This window comes from Cololabis saira, chromosome 19, assembly GCF_033807715.1.
Source record: "Cololabis saira isolate AMF1-May2022 chromosome 19, fColSai1.1, whole genome shotgun sequence".
In the NCBI taxonomy this organism is placed as follows: Eukaryota; Metazoa; Chordata; class Actinopteri; order Beloniformes; family Belonidae; genus Cololabis; species Cololabis saira.
The window spans coordinates 6,036,250-6,051,169 of record NC_084605.1 but is presented as its reverse complement, the minus strand read 5'-3'; the positions used below and the strand labels follow the sequence as shown (position 1 = coordinate 6,051,169).

The window sequence follows — 14,920 nt, the reverse complement described above, 5'->3', positions numbered from 1 at the left end:
TGGTTCCCTCAAGGGCTACTGGTTCCCTCAAGGACTACTGGTTCCCTCAAGGACTACTGGTTCCCTCAAGGACTACTGGTTCCCTCAAGGACTACTGGTTCCCTCAAGGACTACTGGTTCCCTCAAGGACTACTGGTTCTCTCAAGGACTACTGGTTCCCTCAAGGACTACTGGTTCCCTCAAGGACTACTGGTTCCCTCAAGGACTACTGGTTCCCTCAAGGACTACTGGTTCTCTCAAGGACTACTGGTTCCCTCAAGGACTACTGGTTCCCTCAAGGACTACTGGTTCCCTCAAGGACTACTGGTTCCCTCAAGGACTACTGGTTCCACCAAGGACTACTGGTTCCACCAAGGACTACTGGTTCCCTCAAGGACTACTGGTTCCACCAAGGACTACTGGTTCCACCAAGGACTACTGGTTCCACCAAGGACTACTGGTTCCCTCAAGGAATACTGGTTCCCTCAAGGGCTACTGGTTCCCTCAAGGACTACTGGTTCCCTCAAGGACTACTGGTTCCCTCAAGGACTACTGGTTCCCTCAAGGACTACTGGTTCCCTCAAGGACTACTGGTTCCCTCAAGGACTACTGGTTCTCTCAAGGACTACTGGTTCCCTCAAGGACTACTGGTTCCCTCAAGGACTACTGGTTCCCTCAAGGACTACTGGTTCCCTCAAGGACTACTGGTTCCCTCAAGGACTACTGGTTCCCTCAAGGACTACTGGTTCCACCAAGGACTACTGGTTCCCTTAAGGACTACTGGTTCCCTCAAGGACTACTGGTTCCCTTAAGGACTACTGGTTCCCTCAAGGACTACTGGTTCCCTCAAGGACTACTGGTTCCCTTAAGGACTACTGGTTCCCTTAAGGACTACTGGTTCCCTTAAGGACTACTGGTTCCCTCAAGGACTACTGGTTCCCTCAAGGACTACTGGTTCCCTCAAGGACTACTGGTTCCCTCAAGGACTACTGGTTCCCTCAAGGACTACTGGTTCCCTCAAGGACTACTGGTTCCCTCAAGGACTACTGGTTCCCTCAAGGACTACTGGTTCCCTCAAGGACTACTGGTTCTCTCAAGGACTACTGGTTCCCTCAAGGACTACTGGTTCCCTCAAGGACTACTGGTTCCCTCAAGGACTACTGGTTCCCTCAAGGACTACTGGTTCTCTCAAGGACTACTGGTTCCCTCAAGGACTACTGGTTCCCTCAAGGACTACTGGTTCCCTCAAGGACTACTGGTTCCCTCAAGGACTACTGGTTCCACCAAGGACTACTGGTTCCCTCAAGGACTACTGGTTCCCTCAAGGACTACTGGTTCCACCAAGGACTACTGGTTCCCTCAAGGACTACTGGTTCCACAAGGACTACTGGTTCCCTGAAGTGTCTGAAATGCATTAAACAGAACCAGAATATTTAAAATGTGTTTACAAATGATGCTACGAATAATTTCTGAACAGTTTAAAGTCTGGAAAAGCAGGATTTGGGGCTCTTTGTTCCTCCAACAACCTGCTACTGAACACCACGAATACCAAGGAGGTCATACTAGACTTTAGACAGAACAGACCAGCCCCTGCACCACTCTAGAGGGTGCACTGCCATCAATCAATTTCCTCAGCGTACACATCTCTGAAGAACTCTCCTGGTCCACTAACACAAAAGCAATAACAAAGAAGGCCCAGCAGCGACTGCACTTCCTGAATCCTGAGGAAAAACCACCTTGAACAGAAGCTGCTGGTGTCCTTGAAAGTGTACTCACCTACAGCATTGCTGCTGCTTTTACTGCTATATTACACATCGGCAGCGGTTACATGCAGTGTGTCCGAAATGCCATACTAAAACGTATATACTAAAAAGTATACTTAAGTACGGCACACTTTTGAGTAAATATCAGTAGTGTGCATCAATTCGGACGTACTATTAAGAGCGCACACGTCACTTCCTGCCGTTGGGAGGGGGGGGAGTTGTTACCATGGTAACCTGTCACAGCAGCAGTAGCAGCGCTCCACTCTACCGTTTATTCTGGCCGAAACAGGATTACATTATATAATATTATGAAATACGAATATTATAATATTAATATTATATGATAATATTATTATACTTAATATTATACTTATGACATATACGTATCACTTAGCAACCAAACGCCGCTGCATTGCATTGTGGGAAGTTTCTGCTTAGCTAGTGTCCATCAATCCACACTAATACATTTCTCCGGAATGAGTATGAATACAAATACTATTGAGTACGTTCTAATGTTTCGGATGCACTAAAAAATTTCACATACTCATTTTGCTACTCATTAGGGGGGAAGTGTGCGATTTCAGACGCAACCATGATGTTTTTTAATTCGTAATTAATTATTCTGAATGAAATAATTCAGAATTAAACTATTTTCGAGTTTAAATGGAAATAGTAATTCCAAATTGAGGTTTACATGGAAAACACGTTTGATGGTCTTTCTCCAATTCCTCTCCAGGTCTGGGGGTTGGGAAGGTTCTGATTGGATAGGGGGGGGGACCGGAAGTTAAACTACCGGAAGAAAAACTAACTTAGCCGCTACAACTTTGAAAAGCTCACCATTTTTTTGTTTCCTGCCATCTGTTCTTTTAATGATTTCCAGCTCCTCCAAGCTATTTATTAAATAAATGTTCTCTGCTCTTGACCAGCGTTTACTGCTGCTGCATCTTGAAACTTTGTTTGGAAAACCAGCCCAGCAGGAATATAAGATCATGGAGACAGACGGGCGAGGGAACGAGCAGAAAGAAAGACCAGAATTAATTTAAACCGGAATGAGTGTAAACATGATCGCGGAATTATTCTATTCTGATTTAAAATCGGAATAAACCAGCCACTTACTTCGGAATTAAGTTTAATTCGGAATGGCCATTTTCATTCGGAATTAGGTGTTTACATGGTAATTTTTTTTAATAATTTTAATTCTGAATTAAAGAGGAAATAAACTTCCCATGTAAACGCATTGACTGTGCACTGTGAGCTTGCAGATACTGTATACGGTTGTGTGGGTGATGAGTGAGAAATGTATGTATGTCTGGGGGGGATGTCTTGTCTGTCGTACGTTGTATTTATTAGTAGTTTTATTCATTTTATTAACTTTTTAAAGCACTGATCGAAGTAGCGCCTTCAAATTGTGTTGTGTTGTATTGATACACAATGACAAATAAAGCTTTTATTCTATTTTATTCTATTCATCACTTCTCTAACTTTCGTTTTACATTCTTCTATCCTTTCATCTCTTTTCAGCTACAACCAACCCTTTTCACTCCTGCTCCTAAAACCAGCTCCAAATTTACAAACTAAAAGATTAGAAATGCTCAATGTGATCAGCTAACAAGTTGCCACGGCAACCACATTCAGTGTGTGCGTGTGTGTGTGTGTGTGTGTGCGCGTGTGCGTGTGCGTGTGCGCGTGCGTGCGTGCGTGCGTGCGTGCGTGCGTGCGTGCGTGCGTGCGTGCGTGCGTGCGTGCGTGCGTGCGTGCGTGCGTGCGTGCGTGCGTGCGTGCGTGCGGCCTCATTACCTTCCTTTTTAAGGACAGTGAGGACATTTCTGTGGTGATTATGTCGTCTGTGATTTTCAGGTTTGTTTCGGGTCCCAGAATCCTGCTGCCTGTGTGTGTGTGTGTGTGTGTGTGTGTGTGTGTGTGTGTGTGTGTGTGTGTGTGTGTGTGTGTGTGTGTGTGTGTGTGTGTGTGTGTGTGTGTGTGTGTGTGTGTGTGTACATAATGAGACTAAAGTGCTGCATCTGTTTCTTCATCCAAAGACAGAAGTAATGAGAGTCATATTCATAACGCACACACACACACACACACACAAACACACACACAAGCCTTGTGGTCTGTTTTTAGGAATCACTTCCTCTTCCTGTGACAGATGTCATTAAATTAAGCTGCCATCTGCCCCCCCACCCCCTCAACACACACACACACACACACACACACACACACACGCACACACACACACACACACGCACACACACACACACACACGTTGATGCAGCTGGTTCTGGATCATCACTGACATGAAACACTTTCATCACGGAGGAAGAACTGAAGGCTTTAGAAAGATGTGAGAGAGAAGATCCACAAACTGGACTCAAGTTCTGTCAGGAAGTGAGTTTGGATCTGGGTTTGGGTCCAGGTTAAGCCTGGGATATACATGGGTCAATGACGTGACGCCTATATTTTCTGAAAAACTGACTTTTTCTCAATTCAAAAAAGGTTTAAATGGATAAAACAAATACCATATATATGAACTACATGTCCCACATATGGACTCACTTGAACTTTGCAAAAAATACTAGTTATTTGGGATTTTGTTGTTTTAAGCGTCAAAATGTCATGTGGTGCGACCGTCCGACCAGGACTCTTGTTTTGAAAACTTTTTTTGAAATCACTCTAAATGTATTTAAATCAATCTTCTATCTGGCATGATTTCTGAAGTGTCTTGTAGTGTGTAAGATTGCAACAAATTTGTATTTATATTTCCATCACAGTATACAAACAAAGTTTGACTGATGACGTCCATTTAATGAAATATCATGTGGCGCGACCATTAAAAAAACAACCATTTTTGTATAATACTGAAAACTTAAGGAAATTAATTTATTGTAATATGAATCACGGTTGCACCACATGAGCTTTTTTTAAGGCTAGTGCCAATTCCTCTTGACAAAAAACTCTGAAATCACTTAATTTTAAAAATCTTATTGTGTACACAACATTGTTAATGTTTGAACTACTGCAATAGATATTCTTTTTTTTATTATTTTAAAATGGACCTGTTGGAAATCCTTATTCGTCATTGACCCACTTGCTGTTGTATGGAGCTAGAACAGTCTCATAATTGACAAATGCACAGGACAAGTTTTACAAATGCACGGACCGATTTGCAAATACACACACCGTTTCACAAATGCACAGAACAATTCACACGTGCGTAGGACAAGATATACAAATGTATTTTTGATGCACACACAAATATAACCTGATTTACACATGTTTTTTTGTCTGTGAGCTGCGCTGGATTTGTGTGTGAGTTTTGAGACTCCCCTGACGTGACTAGATGCACAAATAGGTTTTTTTTAACACGGAAGGATCTGCAACCAATCAGATTAAAGGGGCGGATACACCTGCTGTTTGAGCTGCGTTAGCGCTGTTCACTTAGAAAAGTGATTAATATTTCAAGTTAGTGGAGTGAAGAAAAAAAAACAGTTACAGGAGATAAAATATAAATAAACAGGATGGAGAGGAGATCATTGCTGCTTTTCTTGTGATCCCGGTAAATAAAACAGCGCGATTGGAGATGGTTTGTCGGGCTGTTCAACCCGTCGGGAGAGCTCTAGTCCTGCCGATGCAGCAACTGATGATGAGAAACAGTGGAGATTTTTGTATATTTGCTCTGTTTGGTTTCACGAAGTATTACTGTCCCGCTGATTGAGCTCAGAACCAGACAGACAGCAGAGAGCTGCTGCGCTGCCTGACGGGGACGAGCTGCAGGTGGAGCAGCAGCGCATGTCAGGAGATTAATTTACTGAAATATCTGGAGTAAAGTCGGTATCAGTCGACTGATAACCGAAGAACCTCTGTATCCAGCTCAGATGTTTGATGATCGGTGGACTAAACCCCGACCAGCATCATCACCGCTGCATCTTCCCATGAGCATGACTCTATCTGCACCGGGAATGTGTTGATCTGCCGCCGCTGTTTTGACACATGTTTGTCTCTGTGTGGTGGCGATGTCACATCATAAATGTGAGGATAAAAGCTGCTTGTTTCTGACCTCCACGTCTCACTGGTCAGCTGGTCTGACCGGGACCAGCGCCGCTCGAGGCCAGAGCCAGAATGACCTGCAGCAATATTCACCCCGTCAACAGGCTTGTTCTCCTGAAAGACACCTGTAGTTCAAATACAGTCCTCCAGTCTCCTGACGGCTCTGGTTGAACGGCCTGACAAACCATCTCTGATCGCGCTGTTTTCTTTACCGAGATCACAATAAAATCAGAGCAGTGATCTCCTCTTCATCCTTTATTTATCTTTTATCTCCTGTTGCTGTCTTTACTCCACCAACTCCAAATATTAATCACTTTTCCAAGTGAACGGCGCTAACGCAGTTCAAACAGCAGGTGTATCCGCCCCTTTAATCTGATTGGTTTATGAGTAAATCGTCCCCCACGTAGGTCTGCTCTTATGATTGGCTGGAACAAATGAAGACATCTGATTGGTTGCAGATCCTTCCGTGTTAAAAAAAACCTATTTGTGCATCTAGTCACGTCAGGGGAGTCTCAAAACTCACACACAAATCCAGCGCAGCTCACAGACAAAAAAACATGTGTAAATCAGGTTATATTTGTGTGTGCATCAAAAATACATTTGTATATCTTGTCCTACGCACGTGTGAATTGTTCTGTGCATTTGTGAAACGGTGTGTGTATTTGCAAATCGTTCTGTGCATTTGTAAAACTTGTCCTGTGCACGTGTGAAACGGTGTGTGTATTTGCAAATCGGTCCGTGCATTTGTAAAACTTGTCCTGTGCATTTGTGAATTATGAGACTGTTCTAGCTCCATACTGTTGGTGCTTGAGTTTCTGTCCGTTCGCGTGCACCACCAACCGTAACGTCGCTCGTGTAGTACACGAGGAGAGCGCGTCGTACCGGCGGTGACCGATAGGGGGCAGTAAGCAGAGCAACAGTTGGAAAAGTGATTAAATATTTAGTAGTAGCGGTAGTAGCAGTAGTAGTAGCGGTAGCAGATTAGAACAACAAACAAGTTTACATGACACCATTGGATGATGTAGCAGATTGTGACGGGGTTCTTTCCAGAAAAAACTCTCCAATCAAAAAAAACTGGCAGTCGGATAATATTAAAGTATAATATTATATTTTTATTGTGCCGGCCTTCAAGGATTCAAAGGTGCATCTTTTGTAATAATGCAAGAAAAAAATACTGCAGTTGAAAAAACAAAATTAATTGAAAATGCAAAAAAATAAAAAATAAAATAAAACTAAACATTCAATCAGGAAGTTTCTCACAAAGTCAAAGTTTCTACTGAGATGCTGCCTTCTCTACAGCTGATTTCAAAAAACTCCCCATCCCAAGCCAAACCGGCTTCATTTATACCTTTAACCCCTCCCACTACACCTGGATTCAATCACTGATCCCTCTGTTTGGCAATCAGAGTGAATGGGACACAGCTGATGACCATGCAGTGTGTGGATGTGTGTGTGTGCATGTGAGTATACATGTATGAATGAATAAACATAGGACAACTAAGTGTGCACCCTCAATTGAACTACTAAACTGGGGGAAAAAAAAAGGATAATGGTGATCATTAATGGTGCTTAAGACAGAAAGGGAGCGGAGAGAAAGTACAGCATGCGTGTATGAGTGTAGTTGCTTGAATGTATGTTTGTGCACTGCCTGCAGTCAGGGGAGGACCGCACTCAGTGAGGGAGCCGCTCCATCACATCATCCACCTCCTCCCGAAGGTTGGCGCTGTACGGCAACCTGGAAAGGTAATCTGCCACCACATTGGCCTTGCCTGATTGATGCCTGATGATGAACTTGAAAGGCTGAAGTGAAAGGTACCACCGGGTAAGGCGGCTGTTGTGATCTTTCATGGAGTTGATCCACGTGAAAGCTCGGTGGTCAGTGTCCAAATCGAACTCTCGTCCAAGCAGGTAATACCGCAGGCTCTCCAGCGCCCACTTAATGGCCAAGCCTTCTTTTTCCACCGTGGAATACCTGGTCTCACGTGGTTGCAGCTTCCGGCTCAGGTACAGGATTGGGTGTTCTTCTCCAGGGTTTCCTTGGGCCAGTACTGCTCCAAGGCCGACTGCAGATGCGTCCACTTGTACCAGAAATCTCCTTCTGAAATCTGGACTCTTGAGGACAGGGGAAGAACACAAGTAGGCTTTCAAGGTGCTGAAGGCCATTTCACAGTCATCCGACCAGATCACTGGGTTCCTCTGGTCCTTGCCGGTCAGTGCTGTAAGTGGGGCTGCAATGGTTGCAAACTGGGGCACGAACCGTCTGTACCAGCCAGCCAGCCCCAGGAAAGACCGCACCTCCTTCTTGGTACGAGGTCGAGGGCAGTTCTGGATAGCTTCCACCTTATCCACTTGCGGACGCACCTCTCCTCGTCCCAGTTGGTAACCCAGATACCGCGTTTCCTGCCGTGCCCACTCACATTTGGCGGGGTTGAGTGTCAACCCAGCCTCCTGGATCCTCCCCAGCACCAGTGATAGATGTCGGACATACTCCTCCCATGTGCTGCTGAAAATTACCACATCGTCGAGGTAGGCTGCGCTGCAGTGGCTACACCCTTGGAGGACTCTGTCCATCAGTCTCTGGAAGGTTGCTGGCGCGCCATGCAAGCCGAACGGCATCACAGTAAACTGATAAAGCCCAGCTGGCGTTCGGAAAGCAGTGTATGGGCGGCTTGACTTCTCCAACGGCACCTGCCAATACCCTTTACAAAGGTCAAGGGTGGTGATGTACTTGGCAGCCCCGATCTTCTCCAACAAGTCATCGATTCTTGGCATAGGGTAGGCGTCAAACTCCGAGATGGAATTGAGCTTCCGAAAGTCCATACATATTCGGAGTGAGCCATCCTTCTTGAAGACGATAACCATGGGACTGCACCACTCTGAGTTGGAAGGCTCGATTACCCCAAGTCTCAACATTTCCTCCACCTCTTGCTGCAGCTTTTCCACCAGCTGTTGTGGGATCCGATAGGGCCGTTGTCGGATTGGCCGTCCATCCTTCAAACGAATGACATGCTCAACAAGGGTGGTTTCTCCTGGGCTTGCAGAGAAAAGGGAAGGAGCCTCCTTGAAGACCTGGAGAAGCTGTGCTGCTTGTTCCGGGGTGAGATGGGCCAGCGTAGGCTTAACAGGCGCAGCTGGAGTTTCCAACTCCTCCTCCAGTTCCTCATCGATGTTCACCTCCCTCACCAGCAGAGCCTCCACCGGTGCCTGGGTTGAACGTTCCTTCCATTCCTTGAGCAGGTTCACATGATAGGTCTGTCTGGGTTTCTTCTTGTCTGGGTGATTGACCTCGTATGTTACTGGACCCATCTTGCGGGTGATGATGTAGGGACCTTGCCACTTGGCCAAAAGCTTGCTAGTGGATGAAGGGAGAAGCAGCAGGACTTTTTGGCCAGGCTGGAACTCACGGTGACGGGCCTGTTGGTCATACCAGGTTTTCTGTTTTTTCTGAGCTGTGCGCAGGTTAACCTCGGCCTCCTCATGGTACTTGGCAAGCCGTTCTCTCATCTCCAGTACGAATTGCACCACTCCTCGGTCACTGGTAGTGGTGGAAGCTGCCTCCCAGCTCTTCTGAAGCAGATCCAAGGGCCCCTGCACATCCCAGCCATATAACAGTTCAAACGGGGAAAAACCCGTTGAGGCCTGGGGAACCTCTCGATAGGCGAATAGTAGGAAGGGTAGCCAGCGGTCCCAGTCCTTGCCCGTGTCATCCACAAACTTCTGCAACATCTTCTTCAGGGTCTGGTTGAACCTTTCAACCAGACCGTCAGTCTGTGGGTGGTACGGCGTGGTCTTGATTGCTGAAATGCCTAGTTGTTTATGTAAGAGCTGCATCAACCTGGAGGTGAAGTTGGTACCCTGGTCTGTCAGGATCTCGTCCGGTATACCCATCCTGGAGAACAGTTGCACCAGAGCACGCAGAACAGAGGGTGCAGTGATGGTGCGCAGAGGGAAAGCCTCCGGAAAGCGGGTGGCATAGTCACACACCACCAGGATGTACTGGTGACCTCCACTGCTTTTTACCAGGGGACCCACAATGTCCATGGCAATCCGGCGAAAGGGAGTGGAGATAATAGGAAGTGGATGCAGACAAGCTCGGTCAGACTTGCGGGCAGTGCATGTTTTCTGACATGTAGGGCATGTAGTGCAATACCTCTGGACGTCAGTGTACATGGAGGGCCAGTAAAATCGAGAACTGATACGCAAATAAGTCTTATGACGACCAAGGTGTCCGGCCCATGGAAGTGTATGTGCCAAGTGCATGATAAGTGACCTACAGTTAGCAGGGATTACAAGACGTCTGTGGTCATCCTCAACTATGTACAACACATCTTTATCAACAATGAACTTGGCCTTTCCCCCACTATTAGTACTCTTCCCCTCTGTCACTTTAGCAAACACAGATTTTAATGTTGCATCTTCCCTCTGTAACACAGATATATTTTCAGGTACCTCCCACATTTTACCAGAGAGCAAATTCTCTCGGCCAGGTTCTATTGGCCTTAGCTGCTTCTCAAAGCGGCGTTGACGACGGGATTTTCTTGGCCCCTTAGTGCCCCCCTCACACAGACTACTGTCAAGGTCTGGGAGTGGTTGGACACCAGCTTTTGCTTGGGCTCGAGTGATAACAGGACAAGAAACATTCACCTCCCCATTTTCCCCCGAGTCAATGTCCCCTGTCAGTTCTTTTTTTTGGAGTAAATCCATTAGCACAGGCAAATCCCACCCCAAAATGGCAGCTACTGGCAAGTTTTCTACCACTCCAACAGTCATTAGGTATGGCTGTCCATCAGTAGTCACCGTGACATCAGCTTTGGGATAGGGGTGCATGTCCCCATGAACACACAAAATGTCTGCCTGTCTGCTGTAATCCACATTGCCTACTGGCACCAGACTGTGCCTAACGAGTGACATGAAACTTCCAGTGTCCAACAAAGCAGTCACCTGCTGACCATTAATAGTCACAGTTTTATAACGCTGTACCCGTGCCTCCATCAATCCAGTCTCAGGCCGGGGTGCATAGCAAGCGCCTGTGACCTTGGCTTTGCGTATGGGACACACAGAAGCCTTGTGGCCTGGCTGCTGGCAGTAAAAACAAACAAAGTCCTTACCGGATGCTCGTTGGTTTGGGGCAGTGCTGTTGGTACCTGGAACCTCCTGGGTACTCTCGCTCCTTACCGGCCTGGGCGGGGTTGACCGGAATGTTGGTCGCTGGGCTGTACCAGGGAAGCGTGTAGATGGCCCCCCCTTCCGAGCGTTGAGGTACTGTAATGCCAGCTTGGCCGCCTGGAGTCCCTCTGCTGGTTCATGCTCCTTTACCCAGGTCCTCACCTCCGGCGAAAGAACCCGATATAGCTGCTCCAAGATGATGGCTTCCCCAACCTCCTCCTTGGTGCGTTGCTCTGGCCGAATCCAGCGCCGGTAGAGACCCTTCAGCCGGTGGTAGGTCTCGGTGGGGTTCTCGCTTGGTGGCACGATGGTTGATCGGAACTGCTGCCGGTAGGTCTCTGGAGAGATGTCGAACTTTGTCAGCAGCGCATCTTTCAGGTCTGCATAGTAATGAGCTTTCTCCTCATCCATCGCAGTATAGGCCTCCAATGCCTTTCCCGACAACAGTGGAACGAGTCGACAGGCCCACTCCCTCTCTGGCCAATTCCATGTTTTGGCAATACGCTCAAAACGTAACAAATAGTTCTCAATGTCCTCGCCCATTTGATATGGGGGCATTTTTGGCTCTTGCTTCCACTCTGGCCTAGGCTGGTCAGCCCTGCTAGTAGAGTCTTGAAACGGGGGGGAACGATCTTCTGCCGGTGTAGCTTGGCGCCCACGCCGAGGTGCTGGTGTCGGCAGATCAAGTCTAGGGCTCATCGCTGTGCTTGGGGTTGCGACGGCTGGCTGATTAGGTGCAACATTTGGCCTTGTCTGCTGAGTTACTGGAAGAGAGGTCCTCAGGCCTCGTATCTCTGCCAACAGGCTCTCCTCTCTTCTCTGTTGTCCTGCCAAAGTCTCTCATCATCATCAGTAGCTCTCCCCCTGGTCCACCACTCGATCCCGGGGCTGGGTGAGCCTCTGATGCACTGCTGGATGACTCGTCTGACGATGATGTTAATGAAGGCTCCGTCTCCCAAGTCTGGTCTGTTTTAAGCGCAGATTCCATCTCCACCTCCACCTGCTGCTGCCGCTGGGAACGAAGTCCTGTGCGTTGCCTTGGAAGGCGGGCTGTTTTCTGCATTGCTTTCTTCCGATTGGCCATCCCACTTCTGACACCATATGTGACGGGGTTCTTTCCAGAAAAAACTCTCCAATCAAAAAAAACTGGCAGTCGGATAATATTAAAGTATAATATTATATTTTTATTGTGCCGGCCTTCAAGGATTCAAAGGTGCATCTTTTGTAATAATGCAAGAAAAAAATACTGCAGTTGAAAAAACAAAATTAATTGAAAATGCAAAAAAATAAAAAATAAAATAAAACTAAACATTCAATCAGGAAGTTTCTCACAAAGTCAAAGTTTCTACTGAGATGCTGCCTTCTCTACAGCTGATTTCAAAAAACTCCCCATCCCAAGCCAAACCGGCTTCATTTATACCTTTAACCCCTCCCACTACACCTGGATTCAATCACTGATCCCTCTGTTTGGCAATCAGAGTGAATGGGACACAGCTGATGACCATGCAGTGTGTGGATGTGTGTGTGTGCATGTGAGTATACATGTATGAATGAATAAACATAGGACAACTAAGTGTGCACCCTCAATTGAACTACTAAACTGGGGGGAAAAAAAAGGATAATGGTGATCATTAATGGTGCTTAAGACAGAAAGGGAGCGGAGAGAAAGTACAGCATGCGTGTATGAGTGTAGTTGCTTGAATGTATGTTTGTGCACTGCCTGCAGTCAGGGGAGGACCGCACTCAGTGAGGGAGCCGCTCCATCACACAGATTATAACATTGGATTGGTTGCAATCTCGGCAAAGGAAATGGTGCCAGCGACACCAGCTGGTATCAGACCGGGACCAGCGCCACTCGCCGCCAGAGCGAGAACTGCGTTCAGTGTCTTTTTGAGAACGTGCACGTGGACGCATCAAATGAACGCAGGATACGCGTGGCGACCATGACGCGGTCTGAACTGCAAATATATCTCAGGAATTAGGGTCCAGGTTGGGGTCTGGGTTAGGGGGTACCTTCAAACCCGTCCCCGGTCGTAACTCCAGGTCCATCAGAACCTTCTAGTCCTGGAACAGTCCCCCCCAGTCCCCCCACAATCCCCCTCAGTCCTCCAGATGGCTCGTCCTCCTCGTCGGTGGGCGGCAGCGAGCCGTGTGACGCCAGCGGCCGCATTTATATCCCGGTAAACGGTTGCAGTGAGCGACGCCTACGCGGCGTCTCGGAGCATTTACATTTATTACGGCCCGAGCACTCACAGTGCGAAGGCCCTATTGTATCTGTAGAATTTTTTTTTTTTTTCTGACGAAAGAAGGGCCTTTTTGCCCCCTAAACGTGCCCCAAAAGTCACCAAATTTTGCACCAAGCCTGACGAAAAATGTGATATTTAATGGTTTGCATTAATGGGCGTGGCCTAATGGCTCATCAGCGCCCCCTAGAAAACCTAGAAAAAGCCCCACAATACGGTTTGACGTACATGCACGAAAATCGGTACACACCTGTATCATGTCGCAACTAAAAGAAAAGTCTCTTGGCGCCATGGCCGAAACCCAACAGGAAGTCGGCCATTTTCAATTAATCGTGTAATTTTGGCACAATTTATGCCATTTCTTGGGCCGTTAATACGGCTCGAACCGTAACGTGCACCCAGGTGTGTTATACATAAAAATGTGCATCTCCATCCTGCGACGACGTGCATTACTTTTCTCAGTCAAAAGCGTTACCGTGGCGACGCTAGACGCCAAAAAGAGCACCCACCTTTCATCTGATTGGTCCATATTTGATAGTTCCTACTTTCTGCCATAACTTTTGAATGGTTTGACATTAAGAGTTGTGGGTGGTGTCATCGGACTTAGTTTTGAGTCCTTGACCATAATGGGTGAACATTGCACGCACGAGGTACCCGTTTATCGCTTTTTGCAGCTTTAATATTGCATCTCCTCACCCTCCATCACGAAGACCAGCGAGCCCACGTCGCCCTCCCGGATGATGCAGGCGTCCTTCCCATAATGCACCGGGTACATGCAGTCCACCACCTCGTGGATCTGGGACGGCTGCAGGTTCTTCATGAAGTCGTTGTCCAGGATGGCGTCCTTGATGAGCTCCTTGGACCTGAGGGGACGTCAGAAAACACGGAGGGGGGTTGGTTAGAACCGGGCCCAGACCTGACCCGGGCTGCATGCGGCTCTTTAACGCCGCCCTAGTGGCTCCCTGGAGCTTTTTCAAAAATGTTTGACTTTTTTTTTCCTTTATTTATTTTTATTTTTTTTCCTTTTTTTCTTCTTTTTTGTTTTTTTTTCCTTTTTTTCTTTTTTGTTCTTTTTTCCTTTTATTCTCTTTTTCTTTCTCTTTTTCTTTTTTCTTCTTTTTTCCTTTTTTCTCTTTTTTTCTTCCTTTTTCCTTTCCTTTTTAATCTTGACATTTTGACTTTTTTCTCAAAATTTTGACTTTTTTCTCGACATTTCAACTTTTTTCTCAACATTTCAACTTTTTTCTCAACATTTTGACTTTTTTCTCAACATTTTGACTTTTTTCTCGACATTTCGACTTTTTTCTCAACATTTCAACTTTTTCTCAACATTTCGACTTTTTTCTCGACATTTCAACTTTTTTCTCGACATTTTGATTTTTTTCTCGAAGTGCATAATGAAAAAAAAATCTTCCCCCAGTTATAACTAATATAGAAACATGCAGCATGTGTTGTCTTCATTCTAAGGCTTATACAAGACTTTTCATTTTTTGCGGCTCCAGACATATTTGTTTTTTGTGTTTTTGGTCCAATATGGCTCTAAAACATTTTGGGTTGCCGACCCCTGGTCTGGATGAACGTCTGTCCATCTGTCCATCGTATCCAGGTTCTGGTTCTGGGGACAGCCGTCTCATCAGGGGTCCAGCCCTAACCCAGACCATAACCTGAACAGTGACTGTGTTTCCATGCATCAATAACCCTTTTAAAACCTGAATATTAGCA

General features: G+C 46.5%; 1 protein-coding gene across 1 annotated transcript in view; it reads right to left on the bottom strand.

Moving 5' to 3' along the window:
* prkg1b (protein kinase cGMP-dependent 1b) overlaps window positions 1–14,920 on the bottom strand; it is a 54,497-nt gene that overhangs the window by 32,187 nt on the left and 7,390 nt on the right. Inside the window, exon 2 of the mRNA XM_061707699.1 lies at window positions 13,895–14,061. Within this exon, the coding sequence (XP_061563683.1) occupies window positions 13,895–14,061 (167 nt within the window). The remainder of the gene's footprint in view (window positions 1–13,894; window positions 14,062–14,920) is intronic.